At 38.5% G+C, this 17118-nt stretch overlaps 1 protein-coding gene across 1 annotated transcript in view; it reads left to right on the top strand.

Annotated features, from left to right (window-relative positions):
- Positions 1-17118, top strand: part of LOC127379638 (glucosidase 2 subunit beta-like) — a 120561-nt gene that overhangs the window by 78580 nt on the left and 24863 nt on the right. The window contains exons 11-12 of the mRNA XM_051429522.1: positions 1298-1367; positions 3255-3344. Of these exons, the coding sequence (XP_051285482.1) occupies positions 1298-1367; positions 3255-3344 (160 nt within the window). The remainder of the gene's footprint in view (positions 1-1297; positions 1368-3254; positions 3345-17118) is intronic.

The raw sequence follows: 17118 nt of genomic DNA, 5'->3' as shown, positions 1-17118 counted from the left end.
GAGACCACATGCAAGGAACATGCTAATTGGTATTCAGGCCAGGGCTGTGACAGCTTCCCACACAGTCCTTACCGCATTGCTTTCTGTTGCCACGGCGCCCAGCGAGCCTTTCCTCGGCGACAGAGATGAACCTGTCCACTAGACTGTCCACAATAAGTTCCCACCAGATCCAGCAGTTGACAATTAAACTAGAGTCTGCTATAATCTCTCTTTAAGCCCCTTTGTTCTGGTTTAGTCCTGTTCTACTGCGGTGTCAGTCTCTCTTGATAAGTGATCCATAACAGATAACTTAATCGGATGTCAGCTTTCATTTGAAGAAGCATTGTGATACGCACACCACATGTGGGAGCAAGTCTAATGTAAATCAGCATCAATGGAAAGAGTAATGCCTGTACGCTGACTCCAAGGCACGTCATGTACACAATTTGGATGTTCCTTTCATGTAACTTATAACTATTTTGGATATTTCTTGTATATTTGAGATATTTTAGATTTTTATACTTGATATATCACTTTAGACTTAGAATCCAGGCGTCGCCTTTGTTACTGTGAATTTACACTAAGGCCTCTTTACTAAAAAAATATTGCCATCATCTCTTAATTTGTTCATTATCTGAATATTTTTTATGACTTGTCGAGTAATCGGTTAATCAGTATAATCAGTATAATCAGAAAACAGTGAAAGGTTTCTCAGAGCCATCTGCAAATTCTTTATTTTGTCAGACCAACAGCCCCAAACCCAAAGATTTTCAATTTACAGTGATATAAAACAGTAAAGAGGCAAACCCACAAACCGGACAGTCTGGATTGTGTCTTATTTTCAGAATTCACATTGCAATTCATCACATGCAATGGCAAACTATGCAAACAAAATGGTACATTTAGACTTTTCCTAACAGTTGCTATGTTTCTATATACCTGTCACAACCACATGGAAAGACTGAAGATCTCACTTCTGTCTGACATGGTGTCATACATGCTGGTGTGACAAAGAGAGACATTTCAACAACATATCCTGGCTGTGGACACCTCTGCTGCTCTCACACTACGACTTTTTTTTTTTTTCTTCTCAGTCTCGGTTAACACAATTGTCTGTGCAAAGAGACCAATAAGCTTGCGGCCTTTTCGGCAGTTACCACACCTGGAAATAACATTTTTCTGTTTATATGCAGCCTTGCTCCTCTCCCAGTCCCTAGATATAACAGCCTATATTAAGAGCCCACTGTTTGGCAACACGCAGCTGTTGAGATGCAACAACTCCGCATTGTTAATTCGTCTGACCTTTTGTTTTGTCTAGCTGCAGAGTGGGAGGCTACCAATCTGAAGAAGGCAGAAGAAGCCTATGAGACAGTCAACATGGAAATAAGGTAAGGGAGGAATAACAAAGAAATAGAAGCAGGGGTTTGCTTCCATTGTCACATATTTTTTTGGCTAAATCCTCCAATCAGACTTGCACTTCGTGTGGACGCTGCATTTGCTTCTCACGTTGCTACAGTATTGTAAGCGGGGTGGCATGGTATGTAACCAGGCCTTAAAATAGACGCCATCCTTCTGTGCTAAAGTAGTGAGGAAAGCTGCACAGTAATGAATTTGCACTGTGTGATACCTAAGGCTAATTTTAATGAAGAAAAACAAACGCTATTGGTTGCCTACTGTGCTCTGGTGGGTAGGCCTGTTCCAACTGACTTTGAGCTGAAGAGTGTCTGCCTGGGTATGAATTATCTAAACTTCTTTGTGCTGTTTTTTAAAGACATACATGGAACTAATTAGTGTGGCAAACACTGTAATTATTCTGTAGTAAAGGAACAAAAATGACTTAATGTCATAACAAATTAGCTACGTACTTACATTTCCATCCAGAACCCCCTAAAAATTTATTATACTAATTTTAAAGATATTAAGACATTCAATTGATTCTGTAGCCTTTGTTTCAACTTCTAATTTCTTCCTAACATTACAGCATACAGTCATACAACATACAGTCACACTCCACAACAGCTGAGAAAAAGAAAAAAATCTGAGCAGGTTTGGATGAGAATTCCTGTTGCATGCTTTTGCTCCCTCTCAGATGTTTTCACAGAGCTCTGAACCAGCCAGAAATAGCCGATAAGTAGCTACTGTGGCCCTTAGGCCTGCAAACTGTTCATTACAGTAGGAGAGCCAACCACAGAGTTAGCAGTTACCAAAAGGTCAAGATCTCCCCCCCCCAAAACAAATGCCTGCATGAGGGGAAAGGAGGTAAAAGGAGCTGGCATGACTTCAGTTGCTCTATTCCTTCATTTTCCACTTGCTTCAATTGCTTCTGGTCAAATGACTCACTCATTTATGTGTGCTGGAGCATCCCCCCACTTGTGCTCTTCAGGTCATGTCCTTTGTCAGTTTGCAGATAGAGATGTGCTAGTGCATTTGTGTCTTCATACCTAGCATAAAATTAAAGCCTCATCCTTATTAGGCCATACCTTTTATTCCTTTAGCGTGTCGTAAAGGGCAATTTGCACAAAAATTGACTCTCTGCATGAATGTTGTGACCCCTGCCCTGCAGAAAATCACATGGACACACAGTTACGCAACCTGCATTGCTTCTCTGACCCCGAATCATCCCCCCATGCCGCCCTACCTTATCAACCTCAAGCGAAACAATCACCCTCCCTAAACATTTGTTAACCCCATTAGCAATTCTGGGATATGAATATGGAAATAAGGGCCTGTGCACCGTTAGAGATAGGACTCACTTCCCTTATTTGCGATTAGTGAAGAAAAGCAGCCCTCACCAGCTCAGATAATTGGAGACAGTGCATAGAAATGGGCTTTAAAGGGCCACCTCATCAACGCACAATCCAAGAAGTCAGTCACTCAAAGCAGCAAGGAAAATAAAGCTACATTGTCAGCACAGTTAGGAGTCATCTAGAAGTTATTAAAACAGCTTGTCAGGGACTTAAAACAAATGGCCTGCATCCAGACCACTTGTTTCTTACATATTAAAAGGAGATTTAGTTGCAGATTTTTGTAACAAAACTATAATGGAATTTAAGTTTAGGCTTATTTTGAATCCCTTTCCTTGTGCTTGGAACTATACCACTAGTGTAATTTCTGTCTGTTTTTGAATGCTATTCTTTCAGATGTAACTATTAATTGTCGAAAATCTTGCATGGTGTAACATCCGTAATATCCGTAATCAACTAAATTCCTTAATCAACAAATAAAGTGGCTTAGAGTGTTTTTGTGACCTAATATATTTATTTTGGTTTCCTCAGCGACCTCCGGAAGAAGCTGGCTATAGACTATGGAACAGATTGGGAGTTTCTGTTTTTGAACAGCCAGTGTTACAAGCTGAAAGTATATGAGTAAGTAGTGACAGAATTTTCATTACTTTTTTTTATTCATATGCTTATTTGAGTCTGGCATCAATATGGAAACTAGTAAAATGTTTGGTTGCATACAAAAAAACACTTTCATTATAAAAACACTGACAGAAATATGCATTTAAATGATTTTGACAAAAGCCATTCAACTTTCTAAAATGGTGTTGTCATGAATTGTTAAAGCTTTTAATAGTTATGTCAACTCTCAATAATAGAGATTATGCAAAGCAATTACCTGTGCAATACCTGTGAACTGCAGTTGTGAAAACCACTGGACAGAAAAATAAAACAGTTTCAAAGAGCCATCACAAAAGCAATGTGTTAACCAGAGGGTGGAATCTTATTTTCAGCAACTGTACTAAAACAAACTCTATCTGTAGCAAATGTGAACCATCTCAGTAAAGATCCACCATTTAAAGTTGATAATTTGTGAGCTCCAAGTCACCCTGGAGAAAGCCAAGCAGCTAAATCAACTAAATTTAATCAACAGAATGAGCTTCTTTTACTCTCTCCCGCTGCATCCCTATGGCCCCTGCTGGGGTAGAATCTGTTCTCCTCAGGATTGCTTGCCAGCTGGAGCTTTAGAAGCCTGTGGGTGGTTGCAGTTTTGAAAGAAAATTATCTGAGATCTGCACTGAGATCTGCACTGCAAATACATTTTTCAGACATCCTTGGAATCAGTGGTTTTCCCATGCCCTTATACACCAGTGTGATTTGTTTGCTTAGTTTGCCATTTAGGAGGCAAAATCTGAAAAAGGAAAGTTGCAGTTCTTGTACATAAGCCAGAAAAATCCATCCCAGTCTGTAGACTGTAGACAGTATTAGATAACAATATTGCACATTGGTTGCGAGACTGTTTAATGTCACAATATGGGAATGGAGAGCTCACTCTTATAATATTAATTTTCCTTTACTTCTGGATATGCAAAGACTTATAGGTCCAGTGTGTAACATTAAGGAGGATCTATTGGCAGAAAGGGAATATGGTATTGATAGGTATGTTTTCATTAGTGTATAATCACCTAAAAATAAGAATTGTTGCGTTTTTGTTACCTTAGAATGGGACGTTTTTAGCTGTAGAGGGAGCGGATGCTTTTCTATGAAGTCCCCCAACCAACATGTTTCTACAGTAACCCAGAATGGACAAACCAAACACTGGCTCTAGATAGGGCCTTTCACATTTTTCTTGAGTTTTGTGGTCACTGTAATTTCTTCTACAGTGGTATTCAGTTGGTTGCAAGCTGCAACTTCACCGCAAAATGTCTCTGAATCCTACACACTGGTCCTTTAACTGAACAAATTCACAGGTCATAGAGACACAAGCGGAGGAGACCTGTGCAGATTCATGCCAGAGCATGCAAGCCACAATAATAGATGAATGCCACATCAGCAGATAAGAATGTAGTAGTAAACCCCTCCCTCAAACAGTCATGTTTGGATTTTTCCACATGAGGGTGGCTGATTTTTTTTCCAGGGCCATGCAGCTTTACCCTCAGTCTTTTAGCAAATTAGCATATATGTAACTATCAAGTGTATATTTACAGCCTTATTTTAGTCAACTGTTAACACAGAAAGTCGGCTGGAGCTAACGTTAGCTTAATTAGCTAGCTGCTGTGCGAGAATTGAAAGTTTGACAGGCGATGTAGTCTTGCACGTTAACTTTAGCAAAACCAAAACATTTAGCTGTACCTCCGCCTTTTGCACAGAAACACATACTGTACTCTGAAACCTCTCTTTCCCTGTCCTATTGGAACACTCATGTTATTTTTCATCCTTCACCTCACTCAAGAGCACAATATCCACTAGCGTCAACTCAGTTGCAGGTCCTTTGACCTACCAGCACCCTCTCAGCAATGTACCAGTTCCCCTCCCTGCCCCCCTTTATCCTTGCTGTTCGCCTTGAACCGTGATCCTGAAAAGACATGACATTGACAGACACATAAACCAACGGCTTTCTATAGCACTCCCTCCCATGCCCCCGAGTAGTGAACTAGCAGAGCTACAGTTCCTCTCCAATAATGGAACAGAATCACACACTTCTCTTTCCAGCTTCTTGATCATCGGTTGAAACCATCTAACATCCGCTCTCCCTGGTGTTTAGATCGCTCACGTTTGATTAAATTGCTCCCTCTTTTTTTTTTCTTGAGTGGAAGCCAATATTGGAGAAAAGAGCCTGGAGCCATAAAAGTTTGCTGAGCTGAAACGCTGTCTGTCTGTAATATAACTAATAGCTAATTTCAATGAATGGAATTCAACCAGTGCTGGTGTAAGGGGTGTGGCAGAAAAAAGGCTCCAGATGCTGCCAGTTGAGGATAATTTGATGACAGTGACACGTGTGGAGCAGCTCGGTGTATTAGACAACCCTAATGGAACAAGAAAATAGAAAGAGATGATTGCTTTTTAGGAGATTCACAGAAAATATATTTGGGCCTGTTTACTCTTATATTCTGCAGGCCAAACTTGTTAACGTTGAAAATGTGTTTCATTTCTATCTGAGGGTGTCAGCTGAGATTTCTCCTTTTGTCTTTGCGAAGGAGGATCCTTTTCTCTGCACCTCTTTGTTGCGTTATTTCTTCTGCCTTGCCTCATGATGGTGTGAATCACTTCTGCAAACTGGGGCTTGAAGCCTTCTCTTGTTTGTCCAGGGAAAAAAAATATAATTACTTTGATTTCAAAGGGAGGGGTGGGGGGGAACAGCCTTTTGTTGTCGAACACTTTCAAGTGGAATGATTAACGGCAAGATTAGAAGCTAAATACTGGGTAGTAGCGTACTCCACATTGCTTTCTCATCATTTTCTCTAAAGACCATAAACAACATGAATAAAAGCTTAGTGAGGGAGCTTGTTCTCGTTGCATTATCATTTAATAGCATTTATTCCTATTTTCCATGCACCTCTCTCCAGCCCAGAGTTACCTCTTTTTTTTAACATTGCATCACATTCGAGCTATTAAAGCTCACCTCCAAAAATTCACCTATTAAAAATCCATGTATTTCCCCTGAAATGGTCTTTAGGGTGCTGGTGGGCCCTTATCACAAGTCGGGAATTTAAAACGCAGGCTTCTGCCAGTGAATCAGAAATAAGCTTGGCAATTCAGTCAACACAGCCTGGCACAGCATGAAGGAAGACACCCCATAATGAGTTCTCAGAGGCGGAGCCCCTACCTACAGCAGAGTCTAATATTCCTCCTGTGGATTTGTTGACACTCCTCAAAGCAACTTAAATCGAAGGGCCGTGATTTATGCAAGACTGTCAGGTCAGATTGACTCAGCCTCCGCTCTCGTGTCATTAGAAAGTACAGCACTTCAGTGAGTCATGCCCGCCACTGTGGTTCAGCTTTGACAGAGAAGAGAGAAGGATAATGCAGCACAAGTGACACTTCCAACTGTCTGTAGAACATCACATGGCCTTAGCAGTGCACTGGGTTATTCTAGGGAAGAAAGAGACTCCATCAGGATAGCCTAGAGGGAGCTGTTTCAAATTGGATATACTAAACTATTGCAAGGCGGGTGGTGTCGGAGTCCTAGATGTGTCTGCTGACTGTCGTGAGAGTAGCATGGAAATGAGGAGCCATATATATGTAGTAGATTTCTTAAGGGCTGTGCCATGAATACTGTAGTTGAAAATTTTACATGACCTTTGGGATCCTTAGACGTTATTTGCTGTCTGCATGTGAATGGCAAGTATAAAGTATTAACCCATTAATGAATAATGACTAAATTTAGTATGCTAAAGAATAGCCCCACAGAATATTTTCTGTTAGAGGTAGAAACATAAAATCTGCTGTGGAAACTGTCAAGACATGTGACTACACATGACATGACCAATTAAAATGTTTTGATCATGCCTTAATTAGTCATTGAAATGTTAAATATTAAAAATCAAAGAAAATATTATTGAAATTGGAGTTGTTTGAATCTAATGGTATCAAGAATGTGATATACCTCCAAGATATAGCCCTTTCTGTAACATACCAGTTGTTTGGGATTACTCATTTCATCCCATAGGAATACATTATAAAATTCCTAAGCTAGTCTTACTAGCGACAAACAGAAAAACTTTAGTTTTAAACTTTGTCTGATTTGAAAAATGTAGATGGACTTGTGCTTAGCTCAGTTGGTATTTAAATGCTGTAAAAAAAAATAAAAATACAATTTCACTATGGAAATTAATGAGTAGAATTCTTGCTGGTCATAATGTCCGTTTTCATATTTAAAGGCCCACTGTGTAACATTTAGTAGGATCCATTGGCAGAAATGGAATATTATATTCATAGGTATGTTTTCATTAGTGTATAATAACCTAAATATAGGAATTGTTTTGTTTTTTTACCTTAGAAAGAGTTGTTTTACAGATAAAAACAATCGCCTTCCATGGAGTTTGCCATTTTGAACCATCATGTTTCTACAGAAGCCCAGAACGGACAAACCAAACAGTGGCTGCAGATAGGGCCTTTTATGTTTTTTGCAAGTTTTGCGGCCACTGTAGTTTCTCTTGCACGCTTCAAAGCCTGTTCTCGTTCCCAGGTCGTCAAATATAGACATGAGCGGTGTTCAGTTAGCTGCACCACTAAATCCCACACACTCGTCCCTTAAAAAAAGAACTTAGCTTGCAGTGTTAGTGCTTCAACATGAAGGCGTTTTGCTATTAGAAATTGATGTAATGCCAGAAAACAGACCGGCTAACAACAGACAAATGCAGGCATGTGCACAAATGAAATGGAACCTTGTTTGCCCGGGTTTATCGAGGGGACAGAAAGGCAGAGGGCCTGGTTAACCATAATTGGAACGTTGTTAAAATAAGTGGTTGTGCTGCAGTAGCTGTTTATGCAGATCCATGCCTTCGAGCATGAGCACTTTGTCACAGGCAGTAGCTCTCAAATTATGATAGATGTGGCACAGACACTGTTGTTAAATTAAAGCATGAAATTTAGCATTACTCTTAATGAGCTGCTCATGCAATTAATTAACTTCAAAAGGTCACGTTTGGTCATTTGTCAATAACAGAGAGGGCATAGGGATTGTATTCGCCAGCTTTAAGATATGCATCCTGCAGTGTCAAGGAGGATATGACATTGTTAAAAGATAAGGATGAAAATATTCTGTGTCAACATATTCCAAGAAAATAAAGAAACGTGTTAGTTCCTCTCTCCATACTTTCCGACTGCTTAACCCAGTTTGTGGCTCTGAGCTCTGAGCCCATTGGTTCTTATTTAAGACATAAGTCTTATATAACGTATTATGTTTGCATACTTTGATTTAAAGAAAAGGATTAAATATTTTCCTAAAACAGGTGTAAATAGTGCATTTGTTGGAGACTGCTTTTAGCCACAGATTTGGCACGCTAGTTTATGGCAGCAAGACTTTAAATAGACATGACAACAATGAAGATCTTTGGCACGGAGGACAGAGCTGTATCAGGCTTTGACTACACAGATAATTCTTGTTAGTAAAATCAGTTAATTGTTGGTTTTGGTCTTTTTAATGAGATTCATTGGCCATGAGAAAAATGTATAATATTAGCAGACTTATCCTTTAAAAGAAATCTAGTTTAGTCATTTTTTTTAATCATTAACTCTGTTCTCATTTGCAGTGAACTTAAATGACCGCAGATTTTAACATTCATTAATAAAACTTACCCCTGAAAAAGGGCATTTTAAAGGACATTTTACATAATCATGAATAATGGTTTTATATGTCGAAGAAAGGAGCAACCGTTTTAAACTCTGTAACAGTCCTTAAAACTACTATGGCTCTGTGCTTCTGCACTGTCGATTGCATCTGTTCTGTACCCATTTTAACTATTTCATTTATTAAACTGGTACCTTCTAATAGGTGTTTCCTAGATGCCATCTTGAAGAGCACAGTCATTTTATCTTCCTGTTGAATCATTGCCACTCTCACCGAATTGTGATTCAGCAAAGCCTTTGGCTTTCAAGATGCTGGTCCCTTCCTGTAAGCAACTGAAAGCACGTGGAGATTCTGCCCATTCCACAGCAGGGGTGGCCATCTGAAGTAGCATGAGTTTTTCTGTTGGTCCAGTAGACCTGTGGGCTGGCAGTGAGTGCATGTGTGTCTGGTGGGGTCATAAAATCATCACATCCCATCGGTCTTTGTTATGCTGCCAACTTTATGGCCAGCGAAGTGGGCAGCAAGCAGAGTATCTGTGGGTTGGTTGTGTTGAAACAGTCTGGGTCCACTTTTCAGATTTTAGATTTTTTTTGTTTATCCCAGCTTGTCACTGCTCACTAGGACTTCCTGTTTCTAATTCCAAGTGAGGTGATTTAGAGCCAGGTTAATCATCTTTATTGTTGTCATTATTGTTAGTACTCCACCAGTTAAATTTTCAGTAGCTTGCTGTTACAGAGACATCACACTTTAGTCAGAGAGCACATAACCCTTCAAAACACCAAACCTAGCCACCAAAACATGAGCTGCAATTATGCTTAATTTACTCTGCATCGCAGAAGCCACGAACCAACAGTGGAGCCTGCCTGTGTTATGTGTGCCTGGGTCAGCTTAGACAAAAGATTTTCATATTTAGGATTTGTATTTGTGTCTGAACACAGCACAGTGTTTCACGCCGGCACTGGTAAAATATCCAGTGTATTTCAATTTATCAAAATATGCCCTTTAATTTGGAGAACTGTAGTCTACTAGTGTTATACTCATAGCATTAATAACCTGGGAGTATTATCTGATCCCATGTTTTAGTCTGAAGTTTGACAATATCGCCATGATTTTAGCATTTACATACAAATATCATGAATCCTTCAGCTTTCTGTGTCTGTTATCTTATTCTGGATGAACTGTTTTGAATTAACTCTGAGGCTAAAGAATGGGATTGTTGAGTGAAAGCTGATCTAAATATGCAAATATATATTTGTGCAGGCATGAGCTTTCTAAGGATTGACTTGCTACCACCATTCCCTTCAGCTTTGTATACGAGGTCGAGCAGTGCTGTTGAATATTTTTGAATAAAACAATTTAAAGTAAGTTAAGGTCACTGTAAAACCGCTGCTGGCAGATACATTGACGTCAGTCACATGGATTTAATACAGAGCTGGGAACTGGTGGAAAGATTTTATTTTAGTCATTTTCCTTACTATGCTGAATGTTTGGTTTGAACCTGAAGGTAAAACGGACAATGAAACTATCCATAGGTTTAACACAGAGACTCAGGAGAGAATTAGGCATAAAGTAAAAATCAATAAAACCCAAAGGAGAGACAGCAAAGTGTCTTGGTTTATAAAAATTACAAACCATGTGTTAAACACTGTTTATATTATATTTATTTTCATGCTGTGTCTCATTTACTGCTCCTGCTATGACAGCCTAGACTTCCTGGTGAGATCAACAGGGTTTATTTTATCTGATCCAATCTAATATGATCTTATTTAGTAACTGTAAGAACATCATTCAAAGTTGAAATACTTTTCTACACATGCACATGTTTTTCTTTTGAAAGATGTATTATAATGAGTAGTTTCAAAAATTGCTGCCTCCACAATAGCATGTAATAGTATCAAATACTTCTGAAATGTCTGGAACAAAGTCTTGAGTCAAAGGTTTCAGTTTCTGCTAAGTGATGTTCTACCACATGTTTAGACCAAGCTAAAGCAGACTGCTCTGGTCTTGTTAATACATTGTAAATACAGTGAGAAGATAGAATGATTGTACAAACATATTTATCAGCTGTAAAGAGAGCCACCTTCTTCTGCTACCCTGTTAAGACATTTATGCGCAGAGCGTAGAGATTGTGGGTGCATTACCATCGCTGTGGTGGTTCTGATCTACTAACCTGTTACCCTGAACATTTTTTGCATAGAAATGGGGCTGAGGCTTTTTGTGCATTTGACCCATTTAATATGTATTTTGAGGAAAGACGATTGTATTGTGTAAATTGGAGCAAATTGTTGAAATGGATCACTCCCATCAATTTACTACACCAAACCACCTATAATTGAGAATGATATTTAACAGCCAGAGGAAGCACATCTTAACTTCTCACCCCGAGAAAACCATTTCTGCTGTGTTGTTCAAATGTTCAACCCGCAGAGACAGAAAATAAGACTGTAATAGGATGTAAATGCTCCATTTGGAAATTACTCTCTTTCAAATGTCAGAAGATAAGATTAAGTTATGGAAAGCAAAGTCATATTTCGGCATACAAATAGTAGTCATAATGGTGTTATCTCATCACCTTTAGACCTGAAGGGATGATATATATTTTTCAAAACTGTGGAGACCCTTGATCTCCCACAGTCTGATTTTATATTGGCATCAGAACGGATCTTATTACAGAGATTGGCTATCAGCCCAATGTGACAAATCTACACTGAATACTGTTTACGAATCTTCTCAAACTATATTTTGTAATTTCATCTGTGTAAGCATAAATAATGTTGGCATCATCTCCACATGTAGTTTGACAAAACAATAACGTCAATGTACTGGCTTGTTCTGGACCTTTCAACCACATCTCGTGCCCTTTATCAGTGAATTGAGAAGATGTCATCATGTAACCTCAGTGTATCAAATCATCATCTCCATGACAACTGGCTCCATCTGCTGAAGAAGACTTCAATATGTGGTCGAAAACTCCGGAAAAAAATAGTTAAGGGATCTTGAGTCATGATATCATATTCAAACTATGAGGATATTTAAACATTACAGCCAGATGTGATTGTTGTTATCATCACGATATTGTCTAAAATGACACTTATTTTAATAAGAACTAAGGGGTAAGCATAACCCACGAAAAATAGCCAAAGACCAAACGTACATGGACACTTAGTGACTATCCATATCAGAATTGGCAACAGGAGGAGTGATTATGGCGTATTTCTCATTTAGAAAATCTGCACCTACTTTTTTTTTTTACATACTGTAAGTGAGGTTTTTTGCGCTCTGCTGTTTTTAGCACGTCTTAAACACAGCCAGTGCAAAAAAGGGAAACTTTTAAAGTGAGCTGGAGTGCCGTGAGAGCAGATGTTTCAGTCACTCTCTAAGTTTCAGAGCCTCTGATTGTTGGCTCACTTCTTCTTTTTCACTTTTTTTAATGTGGGAACTCTAATTATCACCTTAAGTTATGTTGAAGTAGATTTCCTAACACATTTTAGTGTTAAGAGCCATTTTCTTACACCTTTGAGGAGGAAAAGTGTAATGTATTATTTTGAGCCAACTCACTCCACACCTACGTAGGATCCTTTACATTCTGTTATATATATATATATATTATTGATAATCACTGCATGGGAAAAGTCCCTTTAGGCATGTCAGACATTAAAGCCTGCAGTTATTGTTTTTTCTTACATTTCCATTAAAGCTAACAGTATATTTACATTAATGTTGCTGCTATTCAGAAACTCGCTTTATGTTGGATTAATTGGAAAACTGCAGTATTTAAACCGAAAAGAAAGCACAAAACAGTAATTATGGCTTTACTTTGTTTGAAAATGTAAAGAAAATGACTCCTCCATGAATAAATATCACTTAAAAATATCAACATAATACAATCTAATTTTACTGTATAGCTGCATCAAATTGTAATAATATAAAAGATTTTACTTCCTTTAATCCAATTCAATGCTGTTTTACAGACATTTGAAAGACCGATAAAGACCAGCTGTTGCCCCTTACTGCCTATCATATTTTCCACATGCCTCAACCTTCACCTATTTTGAGAAAGAAAATAGCAGCAATAATAATGCAACATCTTGAGAGATGGCAAGGAGAATGCAGCTTTAAATGATCTGCCAGAAGCTATTTGCCTCATTGCCCTTAGTGATGGCTCTAAAAACTAAATTGGCTTCAAGTTTGGCTTGTTTTGTTTCCCATTTTTCGCATATAAATTGAGGCCTCTTGTGAGGGAGGCTGTGTATTATTATAATTTTTTTTCCCCGTGTAATTTATGTGGGAAAGTGGTCTCTGCTGCGCATTCACCTTCCCTCATCATGTTGTTTCACAGAGACGAAGCTTAATGTAAAAAAAAAAAAAAATCTTTCTTATCTTATGCATTGACTCTCAGCACTGCATAAAGAATTTCAGGGCCAAAATATGATAAGCTGTCAGGAAAGTGAACTTCAATCAGACTCATAGTAAAAACCCTGTACGGCATTTTTATTCAGACTTGCATTTGTGATTCGCCATGTGGAAAATGAAGGTAAACTGAAAAATGGCCTACTTTGAGTATGTCTTCTTTTAAACTGGCTCTGGATGGATGAACTGGCATTGGGTCTTTGTGCTGCCAGCAAACTCTCTACTTGATTATCGAGTGAAAGGAATTGCAATGACCCAGTCTCACAATGATCATGATGCTCTTTTTGTCCTATGAAATGGAATTTTAAATAGTCTTCCTAATATTAGTTCCACTATTGGAATTTGATTCCATAATTGCACTTGAGGCCTAATGAGCTGACCATTTGATTTCTGAAAGCAAAGCTCTCATCATGGCTGCACTTTTATGCTTTTACTGTAGGAGAGAGATCCAAACACTGCAGAACTTTTTCACCACCAAGACATAAATCAAAGTGTCTCACTCCCACCTTCATGTTCTACAGTAGGTGCTCTTATGTTAGATGCACTCCTGGAAGAAAATTGGTCCACTGTAGTACCACAAGGCAATTGTTCCTAAAATAAGAATAGGCCTCCCCTTATTACTTAATAAAAGCACAGCACCTGCAGTTATGACAGTACAGTGATTGTAAGTATAATGGTGTAATAGAAGTTACATTGAAACATTATTTACATTTTCTGGCTGTAATACAACAAAAATATAGCTAGATATGTTTATTAATCATACATTGTACAGTATGTCCATAGCCATGCAGTTAAATAGCAGTCTACTGCAGGTGTTTCTGGGTCTGTATTCAAGACACTACATGCCTTTGTGCTAGTGTTATTTGTACAAAGGACTGTATTCTTGCTGCTTTAAAAAAAAAACTCTAAGTGAGTAGTGTTTTTGGATAGGAGCCTCTTTAACCAAGTTTGATCGAAGGCATTTAAAAGATATTAATACTGAGTCATCCGTATTTCAAAAAGCGCATATATTGTAAGTACACACATAAATGCTCTTCTAATTTTCTGATATCATATTGATTCTCTATAAAATAAAATAAGATCCTTGCAGCCTTACATGAAACTCGTGAAACAGCAGCAGTATCAGAAAAGCAGCAGCCACAAACAAGCACAATAAAATATGTTGTAGCATTACTAGCTCTGCATTTCTGTAAGTTAGAAAAACTCAACTCATCAGCACTTATCCGAGTTTAGTCCAGGGAATGCCCCTTTTCCAGGTGGCCGTTTTAAAAGAGGTACACAATGTGCAATGCAGGGTTTTTACAGTCAGGGGTATACATTCAGAATAGCTGTTTGGTTTCTGTTTGGTCAGTTAGCATCAACCTTATAGTTGAGCTGATGCGCATTGCAGTCACATATAGAATTGGTATTGTTGCCAGCTGTGACCAGTAACAAGGGTGCAGTTGCAGCTGTAACCTGCTCCAGAGACGTCTCAGCAAGGTGTAGACTTGTTGACACAGGGGCTTAAAGCTGGATCTGCTGATTAAAGGACAGACAGGCGCTAGACAACCCTGCAGCCTTTACAAGCAGGTCAGATGATTCACTATTGATTCAGGTTGTGGGAAAAAACACCTATCAGGTGTTTCCATCTAACAAAATGTGTGACTCTGTCTGAAGATTTAATATGTGAATGTGATTCCTAAAATGAGTTTCACAACTTCTTCTTTACAATTTCGAACAAGTGAACTTGATAGTCAGAAAAGCCTCTAGTTACTGTAAGGCTATGCTATATTCACACTGAATAATGACTGCCAAATCCTCTTAAAGGAATACTTCAACGTTTTGGGAAGTTGTTTCTTTGCTGAGTTTGATTAGAAGATACCACTTTCATATCTGATGTATAGATGATGTATGATCTGTATAAAATATGGAGCTACAGCTAGAACCTGATTAGATTAGCTTTTCACACAGGAAACAGGGAGAAACAGGGAGAAACAGCTAGCTCCTTAAAAAAGCTGCAGTGCAAAAAAAACAGGCTATGGTTTTACCAGTGGATATACGCAGGATGGTTCCTTTCTTTCTTTTTTTAAGTTATTTTTTGGCCTTTTCATGCCTTTATTAGATAGTGACAGCCGAAGACAGACAGGAAAGGTTGACAGAGAGACAGGGGATGACACGCAGCAAAGGGCTGCAGGTCGGATTCGAACCCGGGCCGCTGCAGCAACTCCGTACATGGGTCGCCAGCTCTACCGACTGAGCAAACCGGGCGCCCACGCAGGACGGTTTCTTAGTCGAGTGCAGTGACTTTCGTCATCAACAGGAGACTGCGTAGCAACCAATGGAGACTCCAGGCTAGGCTATTTGTTCCTACTTTTGTGCATGCGTGTGTGTGTGAGGTTTGATTGGTTTCAATATCGTACAACATTATTACTGGACAACTAACAGTTAGCAATGTCATTCAGTAGTAGTGACTGCCCCTCTCTTCTGTTCATACACAACACTGTGTTACTTTTTTTTTTTACCAGTTTGAGTGCCAATAACAGAGGCAAGAGAATAAATAGCATAGAACCAGACAACATTTTCTCCCCAAAATAATAAAGAATAATTTAATTTGTTTTCAGGCAGGTGTTATGTGTTCATATTGCTGCCACTGGTGCATTTTACTTTCTTTCTGTGTAAATGTGACTGTTATTAGCTATTAATTGTAAAACACCGTGTGCATTGCAGGAAAAAGGTGCAAAAGCAATTATTTTTTATCTCTCAACAGAAATAGAAACCTATTTATTTTGGAGATTGTAGCACTGTGTTTCTATGGTATATTTTAGCTCCATCTTTTTAAAAATAAAACAAATGCCATGTTATTAAACAATTAATAACATAAATCTTTAAATATAATCAACAAGCATAAAGATGAATAAATAAATAACGCTACCAAGACTAAAACCTGGTATGCAACATTGAAACTATTATTTAAACATGTTCTACTTCTAAATGTCTGACCTAAGGTTGCTCTATGTTATCAAGATGGACATTGTTGGTTTACCTTAAAGTTTGCAACTAAACAATTAACCACGTCTATTCATACTGCTGAGTCACCTTTGACCTATGGCATGCCAGCCGAGTGTACACAGTGTTACCTGTAAACCAATTAGCTAGTGTTGACGTTGCTGCAGTTTGCAGTGTCACCCTGAGTGAACTCCACCCACGCCGTCACATAGCAGTCTAGTGGGAGAACGGCTTAATTGCTGTCTCTCTCCTTTTCCTTCTCTTGACTGGATCTCAGTGGACTGAGGAATAAATATGCTTATCCCTCTTCTTCCTATATAGCCCTTGTGACTCCCAGTTGGGTGCCTGTGTCAGATCTGTAATTAACAATAGACGGTTACATAATAATTAATTTATAACAACTTGGGTCTCATTTTTAATGACATTGTACTCACCAAATTAATTTATATGAGATCTGTGAATGCTATCAGTAGAGAAAAGTTTGGGACAAAATAAAAAAACACGAGGAGTCATAAAGATTTTAAACAAACCTTCAAAATTAAAGCAAAAAATCTGTTTCCCCCACTTTTTTTGTATTCTACTTATCTTCTATTCTACTGCACGGCTTCTTTAAACCATGGTACGGTTGGTACGCAAGCTGCCTCTAGTGATACGCGGAGGAATCCCTGAAATATCTTTTTAAAATTAAGTTAGTTTCGGGCTAAAATGTGATGGCAAGATTAAAATTAATGG

Source organism: Dicentrarchus labrax, unplaced genomic scaffold (genome assembly GCF_905237075.1).
Source record: "Dicentrarchus labrax unplaced genomic scaffold, dlabrax2021, whole genome shotgun sequence".
NCBI classification, from domain to species: domain Eukaryota; kingdom Metazoa; phylum Chordata; class Actinopteri; family Moronidae; genus Dicentrarchus; species Dicentrarchus labrax.
This window is presented reverse-complemented; position numbering and strand designations above follow the sequence as displayed.